This window comes from Tiliqua scincoides, chromosome 5 (genome assembly GCF_035046505.1).
Source record: "Tiliqua scincoides isolate rTilSci1 chromosome 5, rTilSci1.hap2, whole genome shotgun sequence".
NCBI lineage: Eukaryota > Metazoa > Chordata > Lepidosauria > Squamata > Scincidae > Tiliqua > Tiliqua scincoides.
This window is the reverse complement of record NC_089825.1, coordinates 98,841,553-98,865,525: the sequence shown is the minus strand read 5'-3', so window position 1 is coordinate 98,865,525 and position 23,973 is coordinate 98,841,553. Positions and strand designations below refer to the sequence as shown.

The following is a 23,973-nucleotide window of genomic DNA, read 5'->3' as shown; positions in this document are numbered from 1 at the left end:
CAACTTGGGCCGCCCCCAAATATTAAGGCATTGGAGAGGGTGCAATCTAAGTTTCTGAGGGTGGTACTGGAGGTCCCAAGAGACATATCTAATGTCAAGATACGTCTGGAGACAGGCCAGATTAAAATAGAGGCTAAGATCTGGATAGCCATTCTTTCATACTGGCTCAAACTTTGGTGTTTGCCAGCAGGTCTTGCACCTCTACTTTTGCATGATACCTATAAGTCCAGCTGGATGTACTTAATAGAACAGAAAATAGCTGCCCTAGGATTTTCTGTAATAATCAGATATGGGATATGAACGGGCAAAGGCAACCATTAAACAATGTACCCTTGATATGGAAAGGCAGAAAGATGTTTCTAATATTTCTGAATTCCATGTCAGGGGAGATCTTAAATATATTGTTGATGTCCCACACTACCTTGTCCAGCTGGAGAATTATAAGCACAGAAGAGCTTTTACACTGGCCTGCCTCCGAGGACTCCCCTCAGCAGTGTCAGAGGGACGTTACAAAAAGATACCTTGGACCCAACGTCTATGTCCCTGTGGATCAGAACATATCAAAACAACTGAACATGTGCTTTTCCACTGTTCTTTTTACAGGAACATTCGTGCCACCCTTATCACTCCATTGCTGATCCATTTTTTGAGACATACATAACAACAATATATGAACTTGTTGCTTTCTGACACAAGTCCAGCTATTACTTTTAATGTTGCGAGATTCTTTGCTTCAGCAATATGCATCAGTACACTGATACTGAAAGTGGACTAAATTCAGTAGAGTTGCTGCCTTCGTTGGGAAGTTTGCCGCTGAGAATGGGTGCTGGGTTTGGGTCTTCTGAAGACAGTGATTGTTTAGTTCAATATTTTTAATTGTATAATTGTTAAATTTTATTCATTGTGTACTGATATTTTCAAGTGCACAGTTTTATGTTTTATATTTTATGTACTGGTCAGTGACCGCAATAAAAGATTTGATTCGATTAGAAACTGATTTAATTACTTCTCTTCTCTGTTAGCAGCTGCTTGGAGTTGAGAGCTGGTTTTAGTACAATAACATAGCATTTAGGGAGAAAAATGCAAATCAGGAGGCCAGTGTTGGAGGCCAAGATGGCAAAGACCTCCACGGCCACCATGTCTTTCCCCTTGGTGCTCAGGTAAGCAGGAATGAAGGAGATCCACACACTGCAGAAGACCAGCATGCTGAAGGTGATGAATTTGGCTTCATTGAAAGTATCTGGCAGTTTTCGGGCAAGGAAAGCGACTGTGAAGCTGGTGAGGGCCAGAAAACCAACATAGCCCAGGACAGAATAGAGCATGAGGTTTGTCCCTTCATTACACTCCACTATGATGTGCTCAGTCTGGGAGTGCATGTCAACATCTGGAAATGGAGGAGAGGTGGACAGCCAAACAGTGCAAATCCCCACTTGAATGAGGGAACAGGAAAGGACAATGGAGTGGGCCACTTTTTTCCCCAGCCATTTCCTCATCCTGTTCCCTGGCTGGGTGGCCATGAATGCCAGGACCACAGTGATGGTTTTTGCCAAAACACAAGAAACAGCCACAGAGAAAATTATGCCAAAAGCTGATTGTCGGAGAAGGCAGGAGACCTTTCCAGGTTCACCAATGAAGAGCAGGGAGGAAAGATAGCAAAGCAGGATGGAGCTGAGAAGAATGCCGGTGAGGTTTTGATTGTTGGCTTTGACAATGGGAGTGTTCCAGTTCTTTAAAAAGATCAGTATCACCATAACTGCTGTTGCTGTAAAGGAAAAAGCAATAGAAACCAAACCAATTCCTAAGGGTTCCTCGTAGTTTAGGAAGGCTATCTGTTTGGGGATACATTGATCTTGGTTCTTGTTTGGGTACTGATCTTCTGGGCATTTGATGCAACGAGCTGCATCTGAAAAGGACAAAGAGAGTGTCAGTAGTTCTATGAATCCAGAAGAATGATGCGAGGTTGAAAGCAAATGTTGGACAAGATTTCTTCATTTCCCTGGTGAACAATGCTTAGTATCAGGGGAATGACAAAATGCAGAAAGTGACAGCCAGCAGTGGAGTTTAGTGCACTGAACTGTATAATGGACTGCCTCTGAAATCTTTCAATTTTCTTCCTTTGGTTATTTATTTATTCATTCATTCATTCATTCATTCATTCATTCATTCATTCATTCATTCATTTATTTATTTATTTATTTATTTATTTATTTATAATTAACACCACAGACATACAAACATATACATTTAAGAGTGCTAAATACCATATACCATTAATCATTAATCATACTATATCTCCTAATCTATTACTCATCTACTTCTGCTTCTCATTAGTTTATCCATTAATTTATATAATATATAATACATTTTCCCTAATGCCCTGTACTATATTTTCTAAATTTTCACTTTCTATCAAACATAAACTTACTTCAATTACTCATTAATATTAAAACAAAATAATCTAATTACCAAAGTATAACAACATATAAAAAAATTCTTCCATCTACTTCTAACTCTTCTACTCATTTATATATTTCTTATATCAAATATATTGAATTTTTCCTAATTTCCTATAATATCTTTTCTAAATATTCACTTTTTATCATCTCAACTAGTTCAATTACTCATTAAAATCAAATAATAATAATCTAATTTCCAAATTATAATAAAAGCAACAATCTCTTCTAATATGTTCTTAACCATTCTCCAATCTAATTCTCCAATCAGAATACATTTTTTTTCTTTAACATAATAACCACCTATAAACAATTCATCCACATGCTACCATTTCCAGCTATTTTTTTCTGATTCATTCTAATTCATATATATCAATTTCGTATATATTTATTTTTTAAGTAAATTTAAACCAGTTTTTATGTAAATAAAATCCTCCAATTTTCTTTAACTCTCAGGTTAACCCTCAGGTTTCTTTTTCTTTGTTTCTTTCCATTTTTTTTTCTTGTAATATCTTTAATAATTTATCTCCATTGCAGAATCCAATAAACCCACATTTTCTTGCATAAGGTATGTTCATTCTTCCAGTTAACTGGGATATGTTTTCTTCTTCTCGTTCCAACAAATTTGTATTTTGTGCACCCATGTTACTCTGTCCATCTTCTCTATTTCAATCTCCATCAGCGTCCCCTCTAGATCCTGTTGATTTTCCACTCTTCTAATTTCTATATCCACTCTTCTGATGATGATTTCACTCCTCACCATCATCTTTTCTGCTTTTTCCTTCTGTTTTCTTCACATCTTCCAATTGCTCCTTGCACACATCTATCTGTTGAGAGAGAGTCTTTAAACTGGCTTGAATCTGCAAGGACCAACTCAACTGCTGTCTTCTCATTGTGAGCAATTTTTCCAAATTTTTGAGGATCATTGGAGTCCAAATATCTGGATTAGGCTCCATCTTGCAATTTCTCTCTAATCCACAAGATGCCCACAGCATATTATTCTCCTTACTTCCACCACATGTATTTTCAGTCAGGCATTTTTCAAATTTTTCTTACAGATAACAGTGTGATTAAAGGAGAAAAACAAAACTAAAAAAACAGTCTCAAGGAGACAAAACTCTTTCAAGTCTAATAAAACTTATGTCCACAAGTAATTCTGGACTTTAGTCCACACACCAAATTATATTTCTAATTATAATCCACAACCGAATTATTCCACACAAAGATAAAGAGCACTTTCAACATCCTTAAAAAGTTTCTCATTAACGCCTTCAGTGTATCCAGGGCTTTTAGCCAAATCAGTCAATGAAAGCCAGGGACAATATTAACACATACTTATCTTAAATTTAAAACTTAAACTTTACGCTTCATGCTTTTTCTTCCATATGGTATCTTAGCACACAGCCAGCAGCTAGATTGCAGACTCTGCACCTCCCCCAATACTGTCCCAGACAATTAGGTTTCTGAGCAGAAAGCCACACCCCCCCCCCCCCGGTTGGGCTTTCAAAATCTCTGGTACCTGCACCATGGACAGATCTTATCTCTCCTGATAAAGGAGGAGGAGGAGCCAACAGTGGATGAACAGACGTGTCTCCAGGGGCCCCTGAGAGAAGTCTGTTTTTCCCCAAATTCCCTTTAAGAATCCATGCATCATGATTTAAGTGTTTGGAGAAGAACAGACCATACCTGGGCATACGTTAGGGTGTTAGGGTGGACAAATAAGTGCAAATATTTCCTGTAAATTCAGGGCACTGTCAATCACCTGTCTGGTTAGATATCATGTCATCTGGACACAAAGTACAATCATAGCAACAGATTGCTTTCCCTTCTCGAACAGTCTTTCTGTGTCCAACACGGCAGCTCTCAACACAGGTTGAACCAGGCGGATTCTAAGAAGAAAGAATGGGAAGAAACGCTGAAGCAAACATTGGATGCCCACCACCATGACCATTCTTCTCTTTCAGTGCACTTCAGCTGATCAAGAAGAGGAGAACAACTTGATCCTGACCAGCAACATAGAACTCCCCTGTTGCCAGCGACCTGCTGTAGACTCCTTTGGTATTTGACTCCAGGGAGAGTCGGTAGAGAGATTTGTTTTTCCTGCTGGGATTCAAAACAGTTCAGAGCACAGTCCAAAAGAAATAGGAAATACACCGTTTTTGGTTTTAACCCCAAGGTGCCTTTCTGCTAGCAGAAAACTCAGCGTGCTTTTATTTCAGCAGGGAATTGACAATTGCACTGGCATTCCTGGCCCCTGTGCCGACCGGGGCCAGGATCACAGAATATTGCTCCCCCCCCCACCGGTTGCCACCCCTTACCATTGCATCCAGGCCACACGTGGTTTCCTCTGGCCCTCTGGAGGTCTTATAAGGGCTTTTAAACATAAGGGCTTTTAAAAGCCTTCCAGAGGATTCAGAAGGCCTCCGGAGGGCAGGAGGAGGCCATATGCAACTTCCCTGGCCCGCAGAAGGTCTCTGAAGGGCAGCTGAAAGTGGTGAAAGTGGTGGTTGGGAGGCATGGATGCAGGCAAGGATGCTGGCAGGGGGGCAGAGGGGTGGAACCCTGGGATGTCTTTCCCTCTTTACCCTCCATGGTGCACGAGTGCCCAGTAGCAATTAGATTCTGAAAGGGGTCGCATCTAAGAATAAAAAGAATGGGACATAAGAGGAAGCTGTCTTTTAATACTCAACACTATGGACAGCCTCCTTTTTTCTGTGTGTTTCAACTTGTTAAAAGGTGGGGCCCACCTTTGAGTGGGGCCCAACTCAAAATCCAGTTATCTATTTGATATTTTTCTCAATATACTGTATTTTTCGCTCCATAAGATGCACTTTTCCCCCCCAAAAAAGTGGGGGGGGGGAAGTGTGTGTGTCTTATGGAGCGAATACTGCAAAAAAGAGTGCATGTTGGGGACCTTAATGAAGGGGGGATCTTCATGCCAGTGTATGATCCCATTCACCCTAATAAAGGGAGGGATCTTCATGCCAGTTTATGATCCCATTCACCCTAATAAAGGGGGATCTTCATGCCAGTTTATGATCCCATTCACCCTAAGAAGGGGGGATCTTCATGCCAGTGTATGATCCCATTCACCCTAATAAAGGGAGGGATCTTCATGCCAGTTTATGATCCCATTCACCCTAATAAAGGGAGGGATCTTCATGCCAGTTTATGATCCCATTCACCCTAATAAAGGGAGGGATCTTCATGCCAGTTTATGATCCCATTCACCCTAATAAAGGGAGGGATCTTCATGCCGGTTTATGATCCCATTCACCCTAATAAAGGGAGGGATCTTCATGCCAGTTTATGATCCCATTCACCCTAATAAAGGGGGATCTTCATGCCAGTTTATGATCCCATTCACCCTAATAAAGGGAGGGATCTTCATGCCAGTTTATGATCCCATTCACCCTAAGAAGGGGGGGATCTTCATGCCAGTTTATGATCCCATTCACCCTAATAAAGGGAGGGATCTTCATGCCAGTTTATGATCCCATTCACCCTAATAAAGGGAGGGATCTTCATGCCAGTTTATGATCCCATTCACCCTAATAAAGGGGGATCTTCATGCCAGTTTATGATCCCATTCACCCTAAGAAGGGGGGGATCTTCATGCCAGTTTATGATCCCATTCACCCTAATAAAGGGGGATCTTCATGCCAGTTTATGATCCCATTCACCCTAATAAAGGGAGGGATCTTCATGCCAGTTTATGATCCCATTCACCCTAAGAAGGGGGGGGATCTTCATGCCAGTTTATGATCCCATTCACCCTAATAAAGGGGGATCTTCATGCCAGTTTATGATCCCATTCACCCTAAGAAGGGGGGGATCTTCATGCCAGTTTATGATCCCATTCACCCTAATAAAGGGGGATCTTCATGCCAGTGTATGATCCCATTCACCCTAATAAAGGGAGGGATCTTCATGCCAGTTTATGATCCCATTCACCCTAAGAAGGGGGGGATCTTCATGCCAGTTTATGATCCCATTCACCCTAATAAAGGGGGATCTTCATGCCAGTGTATGATCCCATTCACCCTAATAAAGGGAGGGATCTTCATGCCAGTTTATGATCCCATTCACCCTAAGAAGGGGGGGGATCTTCATGCCAGTTTATGATCCCATTCACCCTAATAAAGGGAGGGATCTTCATGCCAGTTTATGCTCCCATTCACCCTAATAAAGGGGGATCTTCATGCCAGTTTATGATCCCATTCACCCTAATAAAGGGGGATCTTCATGCCAGTTTATGATCCCATTCACCCTAAGAAGGGGGGGGATCTTCATGCCAGTTTATGATCCCATTCACCCTAATAAAGGGAGGGATCTTCATGCCAGTTTATGATCCCATTCACCCTAATAAAGGGAGGGATCTTCATGCCAGTGTATGATCCCATTCACCCTAATAAAGGGAGGGATCTTCATGCCAGTTTATGATCCCATTCACCCTAATAAAGGGAGGGATCTTCATGCCAGTGTATGATCCCATTCACCCTAATAAAGGGAGGGATCTTCATGCCAGTTTATGATCCCATTCACCCTAATAAAGGGAGGGATCTTCATGCCAGTTTATGCTCACATTCACCCTAATAAAGGGAGGGATCTTCATGCCAGTTTATGATCCCATTCACCCTAATAAAGCGGGATCTTCATGCCAGTTTATGATCCCATTCACCCTAATAAAGGGAGGGATCTTCATGCCAGTTTATGATCCCATTCACCCTAATAAAGGGGGGGATCTTCATGCCAGTTTATGCTTACATTCAAAAAATGTCATTCAAAAAATGTGGCATTAGCAATGCCTTAGATGGAAGTGAAGACAGTATCTTATATGAAGACAGCGAAGAAAGTGATGTCAGTGATTGTGAGCAACTGAGCTTCATAAATTGTGACTCTAGCGATGATGAGTTCTTGGGGTTTCCAGAAAACTAGAGTACTCAAACCTTTAAGTTTCTCCATTTGTTAATGACAGTGATAATGGTTCTTAATGCCACTGTTGACTGCTGTTCACTTTACATGGTTCAAATGTTATTCTGTTATAGTTTATTAAATATTTTATTACACTATTTGGTTCAGAATATTTTTGTTCCTGTTCTCCTCCTCTAAAAAATAGGTGCGTCTTATGGTCAGGTGCGTCTTATGGAGCAAAAAATAAGGTAGGTATATTTATTTACCATCTTTTCCTCAATATAGATATTTGAATAATCAGCATGATAGGCTACATGCCTTCCAAATATGTTTAAAATGATTTTATTCTGTGTCTGTAGGGGATAGGAATGACCCAGTAAAAGTTTAGGTTAAAGTGGATGGGGATATTTACTTTGGGAAGGGGAACTAATGGTGTAGTCGTAGCAATCCTACAAAACCTGGATAATACCGATCTGTGACTCTAAGGCTGCAGTCTTATTCAGTGTTTCTCAATCTGTTGGTCAGGACCCATTAGGTGAGTCACAAACCAATTTTGGATGGGTCCCCATTCATTTCAATGTGCATTTTAATTTTAATATATTAGACTTTAAGCTACCATGGTATGTATGTTGAGGAAATGTTTCAGATCTGTACTTTTAACAAGATACTATGTATATGCTTTTAACAGTGATAGTCAATGGGTCTCACTCAAAGTAAGTGTGGATAGATTTACAGCTTCCTGGATGTTTGGGGAAAACAGAACAGAGTAATATTCATAATAATAATATTATGAATAATATTCATTTGGATATTTTTAGATATATGTACTAATGGTTTGTTTCAGCATTCCTACAAGACTTGTACAATACCAGCTGTGACTGTAAGGTTGCAATCCTATATAAACTCTCCTGGCAGTAAGCCCAATTCAACATAGTGAGACTTATTTCTGAGTAGTCAAGTATATGATTGCACTGCAGGGGTAAAATCCTTTGGTCACCCTGCACTGCTAGGACTCACATTCCAGCATTGCAGGACACTTTCTGGCTGCCACAAAAGGAGACTCAAGTAAGTTGTTGGCAGGGTTGGGTATTGGGCAGAGAGGAGGAGTAATAGGGCACTACAGGGGAGGAACAGGGGTTGGTCAGGGAGGGGAGGGGTTGATCTGGTGGGAGTCATGCATGTTGAATCCTATCCCCTAGTTTTCAAGCTTTCCCACCCTCTGGCTCTCCTCGGGCTGATACCAGTTATAGAGCTGGCATAGGTACAAGGAGAGGTGCACAAAGAGTCTGGTCCAACAAGAAGCTGACGGAACATACCAAGATACAGGGCCAAAGAGCTTGCGTCCTTAGTACACTTCTGTACTGCAGCGAGTCATGGACTCTTCGCTCACAACAGGAGAGGAAACTGAACACTTTCCACATGTGCTGCCTCCGACCCATTCTCGGAATCACCTGGCAGGACAAAGTTCCAAACAACACAGTCCTGGAACGTGCTGGAATCCCTAGCATGTATGCACTGCTGAAACAGAGACACCTGCGTTGGCTCGGTCATGCCGTGAGAATGGATGATGGCCAGATCCCAAAGGATCTCCTCTATGGAGAACTCGTGCAAGAAAAGCGCCCTACAGGTAGACCACAGCTGCGATACAAGGACATCTGCAAGAGGGATCTGAAGGCCTTAGGAGTGAACCTCAACAAGTGGGAAACCCTGGCCTCTGAGTGGCCCGCTTGGAGGCAGGCTGTGCAGCATGGCTTTTCCCAGTTTGAAGAGACACATGGCCAACAGTCTGAGGCAAAGAGGCAAAGAAGGAAGGCCCATAGCCAGGGAGACAGACCAGGGACAGACTGCACTTGCTCCCAGTGTGGAAGGGATTGTCACTCCCAAATCGGCCTTTTCAGCCACACTAGAGGCTGTACCAGAACCACATTCAGAGTCCGATACCAGAGTCTTTCGAGACTGAAGGTTGCCAACAACAACAAGGTACAAGGAGACCCCTAGGCTGTCAGGGGGCCTATACAGAGGTTAGGGGAAAGTACGCTCCTTTACATCTCAAAGGCCTCTCAATCCTGCCCCCACCATAGCATGCAGTGCATGCCTCCAGGAATGCTCTCATGTTCAGGAATGTTCCCAAGCAAATGAAGAGGTCACCGTGCTGAAGGATTTTAGCCCTACCTGCTGAAATCTGCTATTCCACACAATGGCCTCATCATGGATGCTAAACCCTTGACTTGGAGAAATCTTTCCAGCTTGGATCTTAAGGAAGGATTGATTGGGGAAAGTGACCCAGTTTATGACATCAAGTCCAGAAGACAGTTCCTCATTGGCAAACCAGACTTCATGGCCAGCACCATTGTTAAAGTGGACATTCTTCAAAAAAGAGTGCATCTAGATTGGACAAAAACAGAAAACAGCTGATAGCTTCAATGTATATTGTGCACTGTATGACCAAACCCCTGGTCAGAAAAGGCACCTGTAAACCTGGGATGTTCAAGTTAAAAGAACTTTTCTCTTTTATGAAGAACTATTAGAATACGCTTGGCAGATCTTCCTCATCTTCCTCTCCTCTCAGCTCACCATCTTATCCAACATTTCCACATCTATGGGCCCAGTCCAAACTTTGCAGCACTGATGCAACTATGCCAATGGGGCCTGCTCTGCATCCTGCAGTGTGGGGTAGTCACAGAGGCCTGGTCAAGGTCAGGGAACAATTGTTCCTTTACGTGGGGCTACAGTGTAGCTCATTGGTGCTGGAAACTTGGATAGGATTGGGTCCTATTGACGTATTCAATTTGTTCCTCTACTCAAAGGTTTCCAGGGAGCTTTGTGGATGTTTTCACAATGAAAATTAATATTTCAGGGATGTGTGGTTTGGGGCAGCAGGTGTGGCAGAACTGCCCTGTCATTGTCCTTGGAAATGCACTGCAGTTGCCCTGCCTGCTTACACCCGAGGAGGCTATCCTTGCCCCTGCTTTCTCGGGTGTAAAGAGACAGCTGGATAGCTGTGGCACTTTTCCATGGGCTACAAAGGGGCAGTTCTGTCTCACCCACGGCCTGTATCGCACGTTCCTCTTGTATTCGGCTTTTCTTCCATTTTGGAAATTAAGACTTCAACCCTATGCCGTTTCCTAGGAGTCAACCCCATTCAACACAATGGACTTAAATCAGAGTAGACATGCATAGGCTTGGGCTATAAAGCAATGTGCATGGGATATCCAAGAGGTCTGTCATCAAATTCCTGCAAGGTACAGATCTGCTTAGCTTTACCAATATGCCCCCCCCCATGTGCCTGGGAACATGATTTCACCCACACACCCCGTTCAATTCACAGCAAGTTTAGAAGTGATTTCCACAGTGCTCCAATTATCTTTCTAGTAAGTGTGCTTGGGATTGCGCCATACATAACCGTTTCAATACAGTGAGGAATATACCTGCCAGGGTTCAATGTTCAAAGGTTTGCCTGTGTCTCTGTTCAGCATTGTTTTTGGCTTGGACGTATATATGGCATTTAAAGCATGTGCTACAGCATAGAGACCATTGTAAATACGGTAGCTCACATCACTCATCTCCATCTCAAATACAGTCTGAGGCAGGCTCTCCAGTTTCTCCTCTCCAGTACAGTGTTTACAAGTTTTAATTTTCACATCACCGCAACACTGGAATGCAAATTTGTAGAAAATGCAGAGAAAACGTGCAAGTGACTTTTTAGGCTTTAGAGTCTGAAGGAAGTTCTGGAATCCTGGCACGGCCTTCATGGAGGTTGTGAAAGACAAAGTCCCATGGAATGTTTTTGCACAGAAGCCCTCAGTGCCAGCAGTGCTGACGAAATCCCACTGAGGTGACGTGATCCAAATCTTCCCTATAGGATGTCTACGTCTAAATTCAGCTGCATATAAAACGAGTGCCAATGGTTCCAGAGTCTGAGAGTCCCCGTCAACAATAACAACGTTGACTGTAGTGGATAAAAGTGTGGAGCGTATGCTCAATATATTTTGCATGAATGCATTTTGAGTGTTATGCAAATTAAGATCCTTGCAAATGCCAGTCCTTTCTAAGAATGCAACACAAATGCTGTTCCGGGCCAGCAATGGGGTCAGCCTCTGCAGGAAGCCTTCTCCACTATCATCGTCTGAAACAATGAGACCAATCCATGTCCACTGGAATTGCAGCAGTAGCTGGACTATTCCGGTGTGCAGAATACCTTCCCTTATTGCCATCCAGTATAGAGAAGGGAAATTATTTTTTGTGACTGGTTTCTCAAATGTACCATAAGTAATCTAATGGGGGAAAACATGGCTCAGAACCGCTTTGAAAATTAACCACCCTTTTCCAAACCAAAATATTTATTACAGTCCAGACTTTTGCTTATCAATGAGATGCTAAGTATACTGAACAATGTATCTTTGTATACATTCCCATCAATTATAATAAGTCTGCAATTGTATGCACACTTTCCTGGGAGGAAGCCCCGTAGACAGTGGCTTAGCTAAGTGGGTGCAGGGGGTAGCAGTTGCACCGGGCATCAAGCTTTAGAGGGACAACAAGCTGAGCTTGACACTAGTGACCAAAATTGTGAAAATATTGGTATCTATGAATAATACCATCAAGTTATATATCATTGGAAAGGTAATTTAATGCAGAATGCAATGAAATAAAATGGCTTGGAATATCTGTATTCTATCAAAAGTTATGGCCAATTAACTAGAAAATACACAATCATTAGCTACGCCACTGCTCATAGAACACAATGAGACTTACTTCTGAGTAGTCATGCATAGGGTTGTGCTCTCACTGAGTTACAACACATTTCCTTTCACCATGTCCACAAACCATCACTTAATGTCCTGAAAAGGGTAACGTATTTGATTCAGACCAAGCTAGTGTTTTGACAGAGCTTCAAGTTTCCATTTTTTGAAAGATTAAAATTACCTCTTTGGTTCGTATCCCCAGAATATGAGACATGACTAAGCAGTATTGAAATCAGTGTGACAAGATTGGTTTGCTTAAGCTTAAGAACAGTGTATATAACTGACTGCATTTATGACACATTTTCTGGGGATACAAACCTGGGTGCTATACACTGATAAGCATATTTAGGGCAGGAGGTCTGGCTCAGTGGTAGAGCTGCTGCCTTGTATGCCTGAAGATCTGGGGACACCAGTTCGAAGCAACCAGAAATATCTGAGAGCTGTCGACACGCTGATAACGAGTTGACCATCAGTGGCAGGGAGGAGTTGCTGTCAAGTTGCATTGGAGGCGAAGCAGCTAGAGAGAGGCCAGACTGGGTAGGAATTCAGCAGGAATGAGGCTTTCTATGAAAGATCAGAACTATTCTATTATAAAGGTTCCTACGGGGTTTGGAAAACCTTGCTATGCAAACCACCTTGAATTAAAGTCTGAGGAGAAATCTGGTGACCAAGAAAGGCGGTATATAAATACCAACATTAGTATTGTCAGGCTTCGTGTGGGGGCGAGGCGGATGTCGTCCGTGGAGCTTGGTTCCCTGCCTCCCAGGCCTTCCCAGCAAGGGAGAGGAGGCCTAACGAAGGGTGGAGGGGAGTGCCTCAGGAGCCTCAGCTGGGTGTCCAAAGGGAGGGGGTCACAGCACCCTTCTCCTCCTTGCTGTCTCTTGAGGGTGGTGTTCACCAGTGGGGCAGCAGGAACTGCTCCACACCTTGCCCTCCTCACCCTCATCACAGGCCTCCGTTATGAAGCCCTCTCTGCTCCCCCCTTCCTCCTTCACCCTCCTCCCACTTCCTTACAGGGGCCTGGGGCTCTGGTCCCTGCCTCCCTTCTTTCGCTTGTGTTTGGTGAAACAGGCAGCTGAGCGGGCGCTCCCGGGGTTCAGGCAGCCTCTCCTCCTCCTCCTCCTCCTGAGGCTTTTGCTGCCAGTGGGGGGTCCCTCCCCTGGCCTCTCCATGTCAGTCGGGGTGGGAGGGAGGCAGCCGACCCAGACAATTATTATTATTATTATTATTATTATCATTATTTAGAACTGAAGGTCTCTCTGCCCACATCAGGGTTGCTGATCAGTCATGTTATTTCCTCCTATACAACTGAGATCTCAAGAACCTCCTCAAATGGTTATTTCTTCTAAATAAATGATTTACTTATTGCATTGCATTGCCCCTTTGCAATTCTTTTCAAGCTAAAAAAAGGGCATTCACTGATAAAGTTGCAAAAAATATAATAAGTGAAGAGCGGTTTTATGCCACCCGTTCATGCATCTGAATGTACATACCTGTGGAAACTTGTAGTGGCTAAGAATGCTGGCCATTTGGATGACATACTCTACCATGAATCCCCCAATGACAGACAAGACATCACCTTTCTTACCACACTTGTAATTGGGTACATTCCTTTGTAGTTTGAAGAGTAGATCCAGGATGGACTTATACGTGTTCATTCCTTCAAAAAAGTTGTCATAGATTTTAAAGCCCAAGGTCACATTGGGCAAGAGGTTGGGATTCCTGTTGATCTCCTGAATGGCAAAAAGGAAGGCCAAGACATGCTGATAATGTTTGTGATTTATTCTGAAATTAGATTGACATTGAGGCAGTGATAAGCTCTAGCACATTGTCATGTGCGCCACATATACATTTATAGTAGTACCACCCACAATGGCATTTCCTTGTGCCCTGTTTTGCTACAGTGTTGTTCATCCTGGGCATGACTGACAGCTATTGTCAATCAGAGCAGTGTATTCTGGCCAATCAGTGTCAGGTTCTTGTCCCATCAAGAACAATGTCTTTTTTAGTGCTGGTTTGCACAGCACTCAATTTTAGGGGATAATGACACCCACACTATTAGATATTTGCTTGTACAGTGAAAAACATCATTCCAAGTACAATGAGAAAAGGAAACAAAACTAAAGCGATGTAAGGAAGAGGGGTGCAGGAATGGAGTTGTTCATCTGAGCAGAACAAAAATAATTGTGTAAGAGAACATTTCTTCCTTTGTCCTGAAGTAAGTCTTAGCTGCTGCAATGGATCTACTGTGCCTGTGATTTTGCAGGTGGAAGTCCAAGTGGATATGTGTAGGTAGTTTGTGGCCAGAAAGGGAGATAGGATATAAACAGAGGTGCTTTCAAAGATATCCACTCTCTTCCTGACCATGGCATTGCCCCAAACCGCCCCTGTTCTTCCCAACAAGCTGCACCTGTTGAAATTCCACCTCAGTGCAGTTGTTTGATCTCTAGTCTTCATATTTCAAATAGCATGAAGGGTACCAAACAAGAAATAACTTACGTTAATCCGCCTTTCTTCATTGCTGGTAATCTCTGAAAATTGATTGCAGAGTTTACAGGATGTATAAGAGAGAGGACCCCACCAATGACAGCATCTCCCAGCCTAGTATCCCCATAGCTTCCTTCCAATTCACATTCATTGGGCACATCCTCCCAACAGACAAGAGAAGGGAGAAGAAGCAGCAAGAAGAGCAAAAACAACCACTGGGCTGCAAATGCATGTCTAACCCAGCTGCATCTGAACTTCTGCATCCTGAACTACAGTTCCAGCTACAATGATATCTCTGGCTGGCTGGATCCTGATGGAACCTCACTCAGGAGCAACATGGAAGCAGCATGAGTAGTCACAGAGATTTTGCCCCAAAATGTTTTGAAGAAGAAATGTTTGGTGATCTCTGTTCCTCCGTGGGGCACTGATACAGTTCAGAATAGATCCACCTCCTTTTGAAATATGGACACATTTCTTACCAACTGCGCAAGGAAGGAAATCACAGTAGTTTGGATAATTACAGAGTATCTGAACATCTCCCTGATCGTCTTTGTGAAATGAAAAACATAAATGTTGACAAAGATCAAACGGTATGCAATTTTGTGGAAGGGAATCTGAACTGGGATCACGGTGAGATGTGGGTTGCCTTCGTTGTGATCCCCATTCAGATTTCACCCCTTCCCATAGATGAGTTGCTATATGTTACATAAATCTGATAAAGGAGTGCTAGGCAGATGGGCCAAATTTTATTATAGTACATATGAAAAATGGTCTGTTGGAATTTTTTTTAAAAAAACAGTGAGGATAGTATTTAATGCAACAAAACAATGGTGGATGGTAGGGGGGTTTAGGACTTTAGGACATATGGTTACATTTCCAATCCTGCTCCTGTGTGAAAATTTAAACAAAAAGAAGCACCAAATGGTTTGTCAATGCAAACATGGTTCTGTTTCAAATTGTGCAGCAGTTCCCAAACTGGGAGTCTGAAACCCACCAGTGGGACTTGACCCCATTTTTGTTTGGTTGTGAAACTGACGGGGCAGACTGTGCAGGTGTGGATGATGGTGGGGGTATGGATGGCAGCTAACTGTGGGTCAGGATCCATTAGTTGGGTCATGAGCCAATTTCAGGTGAGTCCCCATTCACTTCATTTTAAATATATTAGACTTGATACTACCACAGTATGCATGTTGAGAAATGTTACAGATTTGACATGCGCACCCTTCACAGTCCCCAGAATGCCTCCCGAGGGCAGCCAAAAGCAGTGGTGAGGGGGCAAGGATGGCAACAGGGGATGATGGCGGGGGGGGCAGCTGGCTCTGAGGGGTGGCACCCCAGGGCATTTTACCTTCCCCCCCCCCGGTATGCCAGTCTCCAATAGCAATAAGATTCTGATGGGGTAACATCTAAGAATAAAAAATAGGGACATAAGTAGAAGCTATCTTTTAATGCCCCCCACTATAGCCATTCTTTTTCCAGTAGGCTTCAGCTTGTTAAAAGATGGGGCCCACCTCAAAACCCAACTATCTATTTGATATTTATCTCACTGTTTAACTCAATATAGGTATTTGGTTAATCAACATGACATGCTATGTGCCTTGCAAATTACGTTTCAAATAGTTTTATTCTATGTCTGTAGAGGACAGGAATGATCCAGTATGGGTTTAGATTAAAGTGGACCCGGATATTTAACTTTAGGCATGTGTACTAATGGTGTACTTGTAGCATTCCTACAAGACCTGGGCAATATCATCTGTGACTCTGCAACCCTATTCAGTGGTTCTCAAAACCTTTTAAACTTCTCAGACCCACTGTATCCCCATAGCTGCCCCTTTCCCCTCCCCGCGGGGTGGCAAGGGCAGCCGCAAGAATGGGCGATGGGCCGAGGACTTACCAGGTCTTGAGAAGAACCACTGGGAGCGTTGATGGTACTGGCAAAGGGGATTTATTTTTGTCAAGTATTTCACATTCATTAGGTTCCCGTTACATCACTGGGCCATGAGCCCCTCAAGTAGGCTTTGTTCACAGTTCAAAAGTCCAGACTCATTTGGCCCTGCTGGCCAAATCAAGTCTCAGTCCGCAGGCTGGAAAGGCTTGGGTCAGCAGGAGCTGTGCTACCACTGCCTCAGGAGTAGAGAGTGTGGGTTGGGCACTTGGTCCATGTGAACATCGGTAGAAGTCAGGTAGGCTGGTCTGGGCTCCGTACACCCTTTCCCTGTAACGCCACTGCTAAGCTCTTCAGGAGGGGTTCTGCACCCCCAAACTACTCCCAGTATCTATCAGGGCACTCTGCTTCTGGTCCAAGGTAGGCTGTTCTTCACCCCAGGGGCCACTGGTTGAGAGTGCCCCTGTAGGCCTGCCCCCTGATCCCCTGCAAGGGTGGAGGCCCCCTCCCTAGACTGATAGGCAACTCAGCCCCTCCAAGGCAAGGCTCAGTTAAGGGCCAGGTCAGGGGTTTGCCAAGGCTCCATCCAGCCATTTCCCAGGAGCCCAAGCCCCCTGGAGAACCTCTCCTGCTGGCTGCTGGGCTCCTTATAAACCCAGCCAACCCAGGGCTCCACCCCTTCTGGGTTTCATCAGCCCCATGTGTGGGGAGTTCTCATTCCCTACTTCTTGTCTGGGGGCTGAATCCTGGCAGTACCTATTCCTTACTCCCAAGGAGCCACTTGCTCCTGAGGAAATTAAAGTTAAAGAAAATGTATATAAAATGTTTTAAAGATGGTACTTGACACAAAAAATTGGTAAAAATGAAGCAGAACATATCAAATAGTTGTTGAAAATGTAAATGTGCGGAAGGAACGTTTTATCATATGTGCTGGACATGTAAAAAAATGTAAATTTATTGGAGGATGGCAAGAAATCCAATTCAAGAGATTGTTGGATTTACTATACTGTTGAAACTATTTTGGGTCTGTCTCCCTGGTCTGTGAATTATTTTGCTTATTATTATTTTAGATGTTATAGATAAAAAAAATGTGTACCTAGTTATTATGATTTTAACTGTAGCGAGGATTATATATCTTAGATATTGCAAGGACCTAAAATACCACGAAAGATGAATTAATAGAGAAAATAATGACTGTTCTGCCAAATTCTCGACTCCTGCCGACCACGGCAATTTGTCCCGTCCAAATATCCCAACTCCCTTTTAATGCCCGCTTTTTGGCTAATTAACACCCTCCTTTTCCAAGAAGCACAGCTGCAGTGTGCAATGGAATGAACACAGAACTCCTTATCTATAGCAAATAACAAGAATTTATTGCTACAAACACAGCCACTCCCTGCAAGTCCCCTTGTCCAGAGGCTTTCCCTCCCCAAAACTCCACTTAACTCCGGGGGTAACGTCTGAAGCCTCCAAGTCCAATCCGTCTCCAAAACACAGTCCAGTCTTCTGCAGTAGAGTTCCTCCTCTCCAGCAGTGTGTCTCCTCCAGCAGGGTCCTGGCAGTCCTCTCTTCCTGTAGGTCTGGGTCAGGTAGCCCTCTTGGTCAGCGTACGGCTTCCGGCTGGGTCAGCGTCCTGCTTGGCCAGCCCTTTGCTCCTTCTGAAGCTGCCTTTTATCCTGCAGCCCCTTGTTAAATCCAAATCCTGCTCAGCTGTGAGAAGTCCAAGTTAGGCTCAGCTGAGCCATCTCTTCAGTCCATTCAAAGTCCCATCAAGGTGAAATGAAGCTCAGGTGTCCATCAGAGTCTCCATTGGCCTTGATTGATTACAGCTGTGGAGCCAGCCCTGCCCTTCCCAGAGCTGTCAAACAGCTGTCAAAACATGGGATCACTGTCAACACCACATCATCCACCTGATGATCTTCTGATCTTCCATTACAATGACTGTGATGGAAATGGACAGACAGAAATTTTGGATCAACAATGAAAACCGACATAAATTGAACAATGAGCAATTGAAACTCTTTTATGCTTGCATGAAAATGAAGTTTTAGAAATAAATGATAGGGTATTTAGATGATTGTACTGCATATATATTATATTTGATATGATATGATAGATGAATGATGAGTGAAAAATGATATTAAGAGGTAAATGTAGAAGAGGAAATTGATTAGAAGATATGTAATGATTTATTAATTTTAGCAATGTATGATGATATATGGTTTCCTTGTTCCAAACAACACAGTCCTGGAACATGCTGGAATCCCTAGCATGTATGCACTGCTGAAACAGAGATGCCTGCATTGGCTCGGTCATGTCGTGAGAATGGATGATGGCCGGATCCCAAAGGATCTCCTCTATGGAGAACTCGTGCAAGGAAAGCGCCCTACAGGTAGACCACAGCTGCGATACAAGGACATCTGCAAGAGGGATCTGAAGGCCTTAGGAGTGGACCTCAACAAGTGGGAAACCCTGGCCTCTGAGCGGCCTGCTTGGAGGCAGGCTTTGCAACACGGCCTTTCCCAGTTTGAAGAGACACTTGGCCAACAGACTGAGGCAAAGAGGCAAAGAAGGAAGGCCCATAGCCAGGGAGACAGACCAGGGACAGATTGCAATTGCTCCCAGTGTGGAAGGGATTGTCACTCCTGAATTGGCCTTTTCAGCCACACTAGACGCTGTTCCAGAACCACCATTCAGAGTGCGATACCATAGTCTTTCGAGACTGAAGCTTGCCAACACACACATATGGTTTCCTGCACCCGTTGTTTTTTGTGTAGTGGTTTTATATTTTTTTGTGTTATTTGTTATGTGTTATTTATGTTTGTTTATATTTGTTTTGGAAAATAATTAAAAAAAAAAAAAGCCCTGGTGAGCAGCGCAGACTGTACAGCTGTGGCTTCAGGAATCTCCACCAACCCAAGTAAGTTGTCGGCGGGGGTTGGCCATGGACAGAGAGGAAGAGTAAAGGGGCACTTCAGGGGAGGAACCGGGGTGTGTCAGGGAAGGAAAGGGTTGATCTGATGGCAGTCATGCATTTCGTATTCAATCCCCTATTTTTCAAGCTGCTCCACCCTTCGGATCTCCTTGGGCTTAAATCAATTATGTAGCTGGCATAGGTATAAGGAGACCCATAAGCTGTCAGGGGGCCTATGCAGAGGTAAGGGGAAAATACATTCACTTACATCTCAAAGGCCTCTCAATCATGCTTCCATCACAGCATGCAGTGCATGCCTCCAGGAATGCTCAGAGGCTCAGGAATGCTTGGGTGGTGTGGGTAAAATCATTTTCCCAGGCAAATGAGGAGGTCACCTTGCTGAAGGATTTTAGCCTTACCTGCTGAAATCTGCTATTCCACACAATGGCTTCGTCGTGGATGGTAAACTCTAGACTTGGAGACATCTTTACAACTTGAATCTTAAGGAAGGATTGATTAGGGAAAGTGACCCAGTTAATGCCATCAAGTCCAGATGACAATTCCTCATTGGCAAAACAGACTTCATGGCCAGCACCATTGTTAAAGTGGACATTTTTCAGAAAAGAGTGTATCTAGATTGGAAAAAAATGGAAAATAGAAAACAGATGATACCTTCATATTGTACACTGTATTACCAAATCCCAGGTTAAAAAAAGGTACTTGTAAACCTGAGAATTACACGTTGCAAGAATATTTTATTCTTTCATTAAAAACAGAATAGGCTTGACAGATCTTCATCTTCCTCTCCTCTCAGCTCACCATCATATCCAACATTTCCTTATCTATGGGCCCAATCCTATTCAACCTTCTAGCACTGATGCAGCTATGCCAACGGGGCATGCACTAAATCCTGCAGTTTTGGGGTAGTCACAGAGGCCTTGTCAAGTTAAGGGAACATTTGTCCCCTTACCTAGGGGCTACACTGCAGCTGCATTGGTGCTGGAAAACTGGAAAGGTTGAGCCCTATTGAAGTATTTCATGTGGTCCTCTACTCAAAGTCCCAGGGAGCTTCGTGTCAACAATGCTAGTGGCAGGTTTTCAAAATTAAATATTTATATTCCACTTTTCTTTCATTTTGAAACTTGAAGCAATGTACCTGGGATACCCAGGAGGTCTGTTGTCAAAGTCCTGCTAGATCCAGATCTGCTTAGCTTCAGCAGTGTGTGTCCCCCATGTGCCCAGGGACATGATTTCACCCACACCACCCATTCCATCCACATCAGTTTACTTAGAAGAATTTTCCATTGTGCTCAGTACCAATTTTCTTCCTTGTAAGTGTGCTTGGGACTGCATCATACATAACCGTTTCATTACAGTGAGGAATATACCTGCCAGGGTTCAATGTTCACCAGTTTGAATGTGTCTCTGTTCAGCATTGTTTTTGACCTGGACGTATATATGGCATTTAAAGCATGTGCTACAGCATAGAGAGCATTGTAAATGCGGTAGCTCTGATCACTCATCTCCATCTCAAACAGAGACTGAGGCAGGCTCTCCAGTTTCCTGTACAGCGTTTACAGGTTTTAATTTTCCTAGCACGGCAACTCTCAAATGCAAATTTGTAGAAAAGATAGAGGAAATGTGCAAGAGACTTTTTAGGCTTTAGATTCTGAAGGAAGTTCTGGAATCCTGGCACAGCCTTCATGGAGGTTGCGAAAGACAAAGTCCCATGGAATGTTTTTGCACAGAAGCCCTCAATGTCAATAGCGCTGGTGAAATCCCATTGAGGTGGTGTGATCCAAACCTTCCCTATATACGGTTTATATGTAAATTCAGCAATATATAAAAGGACTGCCAGTAGTCTCAGAGACTGAGAGTCCCCACTGACAATAACAACATTGGCTGTCGTCAATAAAAGTGTGGAGCGTATACTAAATCTATATTTTTAAGTATGTCTTTTGAGTGCGATCCAAATTTAGATTCTTGGCAATGCCAGTCCTTTCTAAGAAGGCAACACAAATGCTATTTCGGGCAAGCAATGGTGTCAAAATTTGCAGGAAGCCTTCTCCACTATCATTCTCTGAAACAATGAGACCAATCCACGTCCATTGGAAATGCAGTAGTAGCTGGACTATTCCAGTGTGCAGAGTACCTTCCCTTATTGCCATCCAGTATATAAAAGGAAAATTATTTCTTGTGACTGGTATCTCGTATGTTCCATAGGTAATCTAATGGGAGAAAACATGGCTCATAACAGCTTTGAAAATTAACCACCGTTTTCCAAACCAAAGTATTTATTACACTCCAGACTTTTGCTTTTTGATGATAATCTAAGTGTACTGAACAATGTATCTTTGTAGACATTCCCAACAATAAAATATAGTAAGTCTGCAATCCTATACACACTTTCCTGGGAGGAAGCCCCATAGAACACAATGAGACTTACTTCTGAGTAGACATGCATAGGGTTGTGCTCTAAATGAGTTACAACACATTTCCTTTCACCATGTCCACAAGCAATCACTTAATGTCCTGAAATGGGTAATATATTTGATTCAGACCAAGCTATTGTTTTGACCTAGCTTCACATTTCCATTTTTCTAAAGAATAAAATCACCTCTATGGTTTGTATCCCCAGAATATGAAACATGAGTAAGCAGTATTGAAATCAGTGCAACAAGATTGGTTTGCTTAAACTTAAGAACAGTTAATATAATGGGCTGTATTTACGACACATTTTCTTGGGAAATAGACCTGAGTTTTATATACTGAAAGACATATTTTGTGCAGGAGGTCTAGCTCAGTGGTAGAGCTGCTGCCATGTATGCCTGAAGATCTGGGGATACCAGTTTGAAACAACCAGAAGTATCCGAGAGCTGCCTACATGGTGATAACGAGTTGACCATCATTGGCAGAGAGGAGTTGCTGTCAAGTTGCATGGTTTCCTGGTTCCAAACAACACAGTCCTGGAATGTGCTGGAATCCCTAGCATGTATGAATCCCTGTTTCTGCTGAAACAGAAACGCCTGCGTTGGCTCGGTCATGTTGTGTGAATGGATGATGGCCGGATCCCAAAGGCTCTCCTCTATGGAGAACTTGTGCAAGGAAAGCGCCCTACAGGTAGACCACAGCTGCGATACAAGGACATCTGCAAGAGGGATCTGAAGGCCTTAGGAGTGAACCTCAACAAGTGGGAAACCCTGGCCTCTGAGTGGCCCACTTGGAGGCAGGCTGTGCAGCATGGCCTTTCCCAGTTTGAAGAGACACTTGGCCAACAGACTGAGGCAAAGAAGGAAGGCCCATAGCCAGGGAGACAGACCAGGGACAGACTGCACTTGCTGACCCAGGGAAGCTGTGCCTAGTGGTTAGCATGCTCACTCCAGACCTGTTCTCTTCTTTCCCTTTTTGGACTCACAGCTAAATGGGGAAAAGCCTTGGTAGAATATGTCTGATGCCACAGCCCAGACTATCAGACAAGAAAGAGGGGGACTTTCTGGCCAATACCTCTCTCCTAGAGAATACTAGAGAATGTTAATTGCTAACAGGGAGATTACTGCAAGTTATTCAGGATGATGAAACAGTTAGAGCTGACTCAATTGATCAGTTCCACACAAAGCTAAGTTGAGTTGGTGAGGACTTTAATACAAGAAAGTTTCAGACTTTGTTATACAGCATGCACTACAGCAGGGGTGCTCAAACTTTCAACTTTAGGGATGCTGGACTTTTAACAAGTGTATAGAAAAGAGAATTTCAGCAGGTGCAGCTTGTCATCTGTGGGATGACAAGTTGCACCTGCTGCAATTCTCTCTTCTATACACTTGTTAAAGGTCCAGCATCCCTAAAATTGAAAGTTTGAGCACCCCTGCACTACAGTATAGGAAACTAAAAGCTAGCAAGGAGGTTAATTAGATAGAAGAAGAGAAGCAACCAAGAAGTTATAACCAAATAACAGAATAGGTTACAGGCAACAAAATAACTGCAGTAAGTTGTAAACAGGGAATTCAGAGAGGTTATAAAATAAATAACAGACAAGAAAGAAAATGATCTTCTGGCATTTGCTGCTACAGAAAATGGTGATGGGTACCAATTTAATGGCTTTAAAAGGGGACAATTTCATGGAGAAGGCCTAGCAATGGCTACTAATCATGACAGCCAAGTGGAACCTCTCACTTCAGAGGCCACTGAATACACTTGCTGTTGCCTTGACACCTTGTTTCTGGGATTCCCAGATGCCTTTCACTGGTCACTGTGCAAAATGGAGTGCTGGATCAGTGGTTCCCAAAGTCCTGCCGGGACTTTGGGAACCCTGTAAGTATTTGCTGGAGAGGAGAGGGGAAGAGGCAGGAGGCAGCAGCACAATCAGGATGAGGGAAGGATTTCCAACTTACCTGGGGGTTGCTATGGCTCTCTGGAGGGTCTGGAGAGCCAGCGACCCCCTCTGCAACCTCCCTGGGCCTTCAAAGACCTGTAAAAAGGAAGAAAAAAACCCACTTCCTGTTTTGATTGCAAAACCAGGTGCATTTTTTCTGTTTTTTTCAGGCGTCTGAAGCCTTAGGGAGGGCTGCAGAGAGGGTC

The 23,973-nt window shown here is 43.4% G+C and overlaps 1 protein-coding gene across 1 annotated transcript; it reads right to left on the bottom strand.

The window, feature by feature from the left end:
• Positions 1-998: 998 nt before the first annotated feature.
• Positions 999-20,927, bottom strand: LOC136652543 (vomeronasal type-2 receptor 26-like). The gene is made up of 4 exons (XM_066629482.1): positions 20,787-20,927; positions 19,818-20,030; positions 4,216-4,342; positions 999-1,903 (listed from the first exon to the last, which is right to left on the bottom strand). The coding sequence occupies exons 1-4, from the start codon at positions 20,925-20,927 to the stop codon at positions 999-1,001; spliced, it is 1,386 nt and encodes a 461-aa protein (XP_066485579.1).
• Between the last annotated feature and the right edge of the window lie 3,046 nt (positions 20,928-23,973).

Coding starts and splice junctions, on each gene's coding strand:
- LOC136652543 (XM_066629482.1), bottom strand. CDS start 20,927: ATGGAGATGAGTGATCAGAGCTACCGCATTTACAATGCTCTCTATGCT. Junction 4,343..19,817: donor GGAATAGCAGATTTCAGCAG/GTAAGGCTAAAA, acceptor CTTTCTTCTTAG/AATCCGCCTGGTTCAACCTG. Junction 1,904..4,215: donor CATGATATCTAACCAGACAG/GTGATTGACAGT, acceptor TGTCCTTTTCAG/ATGCAGCTCGTTGCATCAAA.